This window comes from Aspergillus pseudotamarii, assembly GCF_009193445.1.
Source record: "Aspergillus pseudotamarii strain CBS 117625 unplaced genomic scaffold BDV38scaffold_66, whole genome shotgun sequence".
Taxonomy (NCBI): Eukaryota; Fungi; Ascomycota; class Eurotiomycetes; order Eurotiales; family Aspergillaceae; genus Aspergillus; species Aspergillus pseudotamarii.
The window spans coordinates 121157-127379 of record NW_022475080.1 but is presented as its reverse complement, the minus strand read 5'-3'; the positions used below and the strand labels follow the sequence as shown (position 1 = coordinate 127379).

The 6223-nt window shown below is 50.2% G+C and overlaps 4 protein-coding genes across 4 annotated transcripts; 2 read left to right on the top strand and 2 right to left on the bottom strand.

Annotated features, from left to right (window-relative positions):
* Nucleotides 1-287: 287 nt before the first annotated feature.
* BDV38DRAFT_286802 (uncharacterized protein) lies at nucleotides 288-620 on the bottom strand (the record flags this gene model as incomplete). Its single annotated transcript, XM_032060751.1, has 1 exon — nucleotides 288-620. The coding sequence occupies one exon, from the start codon at nucleotides 618-620 to the stop codon at nucleotides 288-290; it is 333 nt and encodes a 110-aa protein (XP_031909538.1).
* Nucleotides 621-2024: 1404 nt separating this feature from the next.
* Nucleotides 2025-4148, top strand: BDV38DRAFT_184643 (microfibrillar-associated 1 family protein). The gene has a single exon (XM_032052148.1). It carries the CDS (start codon nucleotides 2401-2403, stop codon nucleotides 3895-3897), a length of 1497 nt encoding a protein of 498 aa, XP_031909537.1. The 5' UTR covers nucleotides 2025-2400; the 3' UTR covers nucleotides 3898-4148.
* On the bottom strand, nucleotides 4149-5323 carry BDV38DRAFT_184642 (trafficking protein particle complex subunit 5). Its single transcript, XM_032052147.1, has 2 exons — nucleotides 4951-5323; nucleotides 4149-4890 (listed from the first exon to the last, which is right to left on the bottom strand). The coding sequence occupies exons 1-2, from the start codon at nucleotides 5226-5228 to the stop codon at nucleotides 4401-4403; spliced, it is 768 nt and encodes a 255-aa protein (XP_031909536.1). The 5' UTR covers nucleotides 5229-5323; the 3' UTR covers nucleotides 4149-4400.
* Nucleotides 5324-5652: 329 nt separating this feature from the next.
* On the top strand, nucleotides 5653-6174 carry BDV38DRAFT_258136 (uncharacterized protein). Its single transcript, XM_032055698.1, has one exon. It carries the CDS (start codon nucleotides 5813-5815, stop codon nucleotides 6032-6034), a length of 222 nt encoding a protein of 73 aa, XP_031909535.1. The 5' UTR covers nucleotides 5653-5812; the 3' UTR covers nucleotides 6035-6174.
* The last annotated feature ends 49 nt before the right edge of the window (nucleotides 6175-6223 follow it).

Sequence of the window (6223 nt, the reverse complement as noted above, 5' to 3'; positions counted from 1 at the left end):
GGACCCCAGCCCACCCACCGTACAACGTCCGACTGGGTCCACCACCACCCCCGCTCTCTCCGCTCCACCACGTCCCCCCAGCCAGAACGTTGTACTGTCCCAAACGGGACCCCAGCCCGCCCACCGTACAACGCCTGGCTGGATCCACCACCTCCAACGACCGATTTACTCGTCGATCGTTTCGAGGCTCGCAACCGGGCTTGGGGGGGGGCCGGCTGTCTTTAACGTGACTATCAACCTCTCTTAGAAGGTCTGCTCTTTCAACCCGAATCTCAGGGAGGGTCAACTTACCAGCTTGGAGGCTTGGTAACCTCCTTGTGGCGCCCCCCGAAGCGCGGTATGCGAGCCACGGTTGCTTCTTCTTGGGCAAGCTGGGCCCGCATAGCAACCGCCATTTCCTGGCGCCATTGTCTTCTGTCGCGCCGGATTTGGAGGTGGTGGATGTGGCGACGCAGGCATATAACGACCCACGCCGCCACAGGGACACCTAGGCCGAGGCCTAGGCCAATAGAAAGCCCGAAGGCCACGGACGATGTGTGTGCCGTTTGGTCGGCACCGATTGGAAGGGCCTGGCAGCCCTGGAAGAGGACTGCCAGGAGGCAGAGGAAGAAGGTGTTCATTTTTATGAACGTTTGTTTCGTTGTGTGTGTATGTGTGGTTGTGTGTGGCTTGTTTGGTAGGCCTTACTGGCAGGAAGAGATGGTTTTGATGGAGATGCTTTTTTAGTGAGGAGACTAAAGTACATGTAAGAGTTCAGATGTGAGGCGGAAGTGTGAGAAACCCAAGGTGGCGAAATGTGCCATACAGTTCGTCATAATAGCATAGTGATAGGTGGCAGTGCATCCGTTACCAAATTCCCAAGCATCCGCGGGGTCGAGCTCTCGGCGGGTATTCCTGAGGCCAATATACCAACATCGTTATGTTCAGATATACTGCTAGGGCTTCTGGTGCGATGGTGTTGTAGTGTTCCGCGGAGGTGTGGTAAAAGCGCACGTACGGTAGCTACCCTGTGGCCCATCGCTCCTTCCATCTCATTTCATATACTGACCGAACCTGCCTCCGTGGAGCCTGTAGAGTCTGCTGCCAGTTAGACCTAACATTCAAAGACAGCCACCTTCTATGGTTGACTCACCTGTAGTCGAACAGGTCAATTCGACTCATCTATTTATCCTCTTCTTGCAATATCTCTGTTTCAGGAAGCTGTTCTTGCCCGTGACCTTTCCATTAGGAGCTGCTCTATCCTCATTCTGCACAATGACGACATCTAAGGATAGAACCCAACTTGTATAGATTGGGCCAGTACCAAACCAATTGCTTCGTTTCATCTGATCGAAGCTCCATCGCAGCTAGCGTATAACGTGTCCTCGTCAGTATCGCAATCTCTCGGATGGAATTATTCTGTACTCCGTATTGGGTATGCAGTGACTGAGCCACCTACCCTCCGGACTCCTTATACCAACGAAAGCGAGCCATTCGGGGTCGACCGACGAACTGTATGTTGATACCATCATGACAGAGGTCAGTTGCTCAATGTATAACAGAAAGGCCAAGAGGATATGGATCCGGACTGAGACAGGCATCTTGAATTATGTTTAACAGGTCGGAACGCGTCGGGCGCGTTGCTAAACATGACACACGCTCTGGTAAGGAGACAATGTGGGAGCATTGAGCCGGGTCTTCTTCCTCTTATGACGGCTGTAACCCGAGTACATACTCAGACCAGAGAGAAAAGGAGAAAAGAAAAGGAAGAAGACGCACCCCTGCCTCTCGAATGCCTCGGTCCCGACGCGTGGTTTTGTCACACTACCCAGTCTGGGAACGATCCTGCATTTATATCCATGGTGGCATTCGTCAAGTAAGAACTTTAGGCATGTCGAAACGCATAATCTCTCCGTGATAGCCCACATAATCTTGAAAGTATCCTTGATCCCCAGAATTCATGATTCCACTAACACATCCATCGTTGACCATGATGCTCTGGGGGGCATAGATCTCCATGAGTGAACAGGATTTGGCGCTGTTCTAGGACAGCACGCTGGCCAGGTAAGTTGGTGACACAACCCTGGAGCCTTACATGACTCCTTTACATATGTGTGTCATATCAGACTAATGTCGAGGTCATATTAAACTATAACTAAGCGTTCCTGAGCTTACTAAGTAACCCTAAAGTGGATCTGACACCCGCGCTATAACACGTGCTCACGTGATCCATTTTTATCTCCGCCGAAAGCTTGCCGGTACGTCAATCAGATACTTCCGCGACGGTTCGAAGGAAAACTCACCATTTCTGGGCTCCTTCCCTCGGCGACTAGCATACTATGATCGCGGTGACCTATTTAACATAGCTAAAACTCATTTATTTCAATTTTTCATTCCCCGCTTATTCCAGATCAAATCACCATGCCACCTCCGCTACCTTCCCACCACCGCGGTATGACCGCAAACCCCCTCAAACCTAGCCGTTACCGACCTGGCAAACCGATTGCCGAAGAGCCCTCGTCATCTGAGGAGGAGGAAGAAGATGATCAGGAAGAACAGACCAAGGAGCAGGAACGACGCAGGTTGGAACAACAGCGGAGGCAGCGAGCGCAGGCACCGAAGGCAACTTCATTCCCCGGCGGGAACATCACGAAGGGGGTAAAGAATGTGCAAATAGAAGCGGATGAAGATGAGGAGGGCTTCGTTACCGAGGAAGAGGAGGAAGACTCCAAACCCGCCCCTCGTGTTGCTGGCGACAAAGGGGGTGCTGCGGCTGCGGCTGCGGCTGCGGCTCCTGTTCAAGCAGCGGGTGAACCGGTGAGCAAAGAAGAAAGTGAGGAAGAGGATGAAGAGGAGGAAGAGAGCTCCGAAGAAGAGAGTAGTTCGGAAGAGGAGACGCCGAGGAGGGTTCTTCTACGGCCTACATTTATTAAAAAGGACAAGCGCAACAATGCAGCAAATCAGACACAGGCCGGGCAAGGAGCAGCACCTAATACAGCCGCTGCGGATCCAGCGGCGGAGGCAGAGGCCCGCAGAGCGCAGCGACAAGAAAAGGCCGATATGCTGGTGCGCGAGCAGCTGGAGAAGGATGCAATCGCCCGGAGCGCTGCAAACAAGCAGTGGGATGACGATGAATTAGAGGCAGTTGAAGAAAGTGGTATTGACGACAAGGATGGAGTAGACCCCGAAGCCGAATATGCCGCCTGGAAACTCCGCGAACTCAAGCGCGTCAAGCGAGAGCGTGAGGCAATCGAAGCCGCCGAAAAGGAGCGCGAAGAGATCGAGCGTCGTCGGAACTTGACGGCAGAGGAGCGTGAACGCGAAGACCGCGAATTTATTGCCAAACAGCAAGAAGAGAAGGAAGCTACTCGAGGACAGGGTGGATTTATGCAGCGCTACTTTCACAAGGGCGCCTTCTTCCGCGACGACCTGGAGAAGGAAGGGTTGGACCGGAGAGAGCTCATGGGTGCTAGATTTGTGGACGATGTATCACGCGAAACTTTGCCTGAGTACATGCAGATTCGAGATATGACAAAACTTGGAAAGAAGGGTCGGACACGATACAAGGATCTGAGAACAGAAGATACAGGACGCTTCGGTGATAGCTTTGATAATAGACGTCGTCGCGACGCTCCGGTTGGCGTCAGAGATGAACGATTCCTGCCAGATCGGCCAGATGACCGACCTAAGGGGCCTACGGGAGCCAATGCTGGTCCGGTGCGCGAGAGACGGAGGTCGAGATCTAGATCATACTCACCAAGACGGGACCGACGACCTGATAGAAAGGAACGTCGTGAAAGTCCCGACCGGGACCGTTCGAGAGATCGGTACCGCCCTGACTCGAGCAATCGCAGGAAACGAAGCCCTTCGCCGTTTGACGATCGCGAAAAGCGCAGACGGATGAGAAGTGTTTCGTAAAAAAGCAACAGAAAAAGTGCAAATAGAATCATTTTATTCCTATTGGCGTTGTGGGTATCTTGAAAGCATGGGCGGGTTAGGGTTATGACGCTTTGCATTGAGAAACCAATGTTTTCTTTTTTTGCCTTTCCTCCTGTATTTAATGAGGTCTCACCAGAGGTGACATAAATTATACCAGTTCGCCTTCTGGTCGTAACTTGGCCAAATGATTAATTGGACATCTGCCTAGGCACAAATGTGTAGCACGATGTCACCAGCTTGCTCAAAAATCTTCCCTATGCATAAATATAAACGCAGTAGCCGTAGTTGACCGCATGGAGTATGTCAATTGTCCCGTTCCAAACGTCGAATAGTAGACACTAACACCAAGCATAGTCGACGAATTGATAACCTTACCACCCTCTATCGTAACCGACGTCCAGTTTGATCATAATAGCCAGCCAGAAGTAGCAATCAGTCAAAGGGATCCCTGTCCTAATTTCAGGCTGTGTGTTGCGGCGAGTTTATTTGATGCCCGCCCTCTCCAGAACCTTCTCCCTCTCCATAACACTCTCCCCAAAGCGCACTAAGAAGATTGTCCGACCAGGCCACATCTCCGTTGGTTGATTGTGAGCCGTAACCTTGGCCTCGAAGCCACAACCGTCGCAGACACCCTCAATGATTCCCGCCACGAAAGCCGCACAGTTAAGCATACTCATTTCCTTGGGTACGCTGATGTATGTGTTTACAAGCGGATCATTATCCGTAATCATATATTCGTTGGGTGTGTCGGGAGACACAGAGTGCTCGAGAGCATCTGCCGGACGATTGAAAAGGAGTCGCCAGAGGGGGCCGTGGATGAGATGGAGCAAGGGCAGAATACGGAGGGGTCGATTAGGTGGAGCGGCAGAAGTCGACGAGCTTGATAAAGACGATGAGGTTGAGCTAGATGTGGTTCGGTAGTAAAGTAGATCAAGAAGACGGAGTCCGAGGGGGTATCCTTGTTCATTCAATCTGAAGCTCGTTTCAGCACAAGATGGACCGCAACACAACATTCCCCCTGATGGGACTTACCGTTTCTCCAGGTCCTGAATGCCCGTTACTCTCCTCTGGGCATATGTGACCATCTCCGCAAAGAGAAAGGCGAAACTTGCCCGGCTGATTTCCGCATTTCGACTGCGATTCAGATGTCTGTCATAGATGGTTTTCCGGTTCGATGGGACGCGCAACCCGGTATTTGCGATGTGCTGAATCTGCTGCGGTGGCTGCTGCTGCTTGTCGCTAGCGTTTGACTGATTTGGGGCGCCGTTGCTGACGGACATCATAGCGGAATGTCGGGCGGGGTGTGCCATGTTTGGAAATTACTTCGTTGGTTGTTCTGATAGATTGTAGTAGTAGTGATTGACGGAAGTTATATTTTAAGTTATGGATATTGCTTCATGGTGATTAAGCTTTAATCCGTCAATGGATAGGAGTGTCGACCAATTCCAATTCCACAGGGACCCGCGGGGATTAGTAAAAACCGCACATGTACTGGAATAGCTAGCCCATACCACACACACTCGTCGGTAGTAGGTTGTTGTTCTTCCGTATCGGACGGCGGTTTGAGTTCTTACGGCGGAACACAAAGACATGCAATGCAGTTTCAAGGACCACTTAGTGTAGTTAATTCTTGATATTCTAGATTCTTGAGGAATTCCTCATGAACCACGAATCCTACAGTAGCATAAACTCCTACAACTACGAAAAAGACGTCTACACGGGGTACGCAGAAGATAAGATTCACAAAACAAATTGTATTCTTCATTGATAATCTAAATGGATATTGTCCCTAGGATGTTCGCAATCTCGGAGACAATCCTTCTTCCAATAGACTTTCTAACAAGACCCTTCCAGTTGTCATATCAATCGGTCAAGAGCTACCTGTACTAAGCGTATGTCGTTAGCATATATTGTTAACGGAACTATGATACTCAAATCATATCATATCAATGACCAAAAATGTCAGACATCCAAGGAAGTATTGCGCACAGAGCACGTCTGGTATGGGTTCATAGCGACGGCTAGCGTGGAAACTGCGAATGTGGGAAAATTTTTCATCATAAGAGCCCGAGGGCCTTTGGTCGATCGAAGATACAAAAGAGAAAACAATCGCTAAAACTCACCTAGTTAGTACGAATAATTGAAAGGCGTATGGAAAATTCTCAAATAACATGACAGTGCTATAGATTATAGCCAGTCAAAGTTGGACAGAAAGTCACATTAGACTCCAGTTAATGACCACTGTGGTGGTTGTCGTTGAAGTTGTGTAGGAAGAAAAGAAATTTCGGAACGGGAGGGCTTTTTA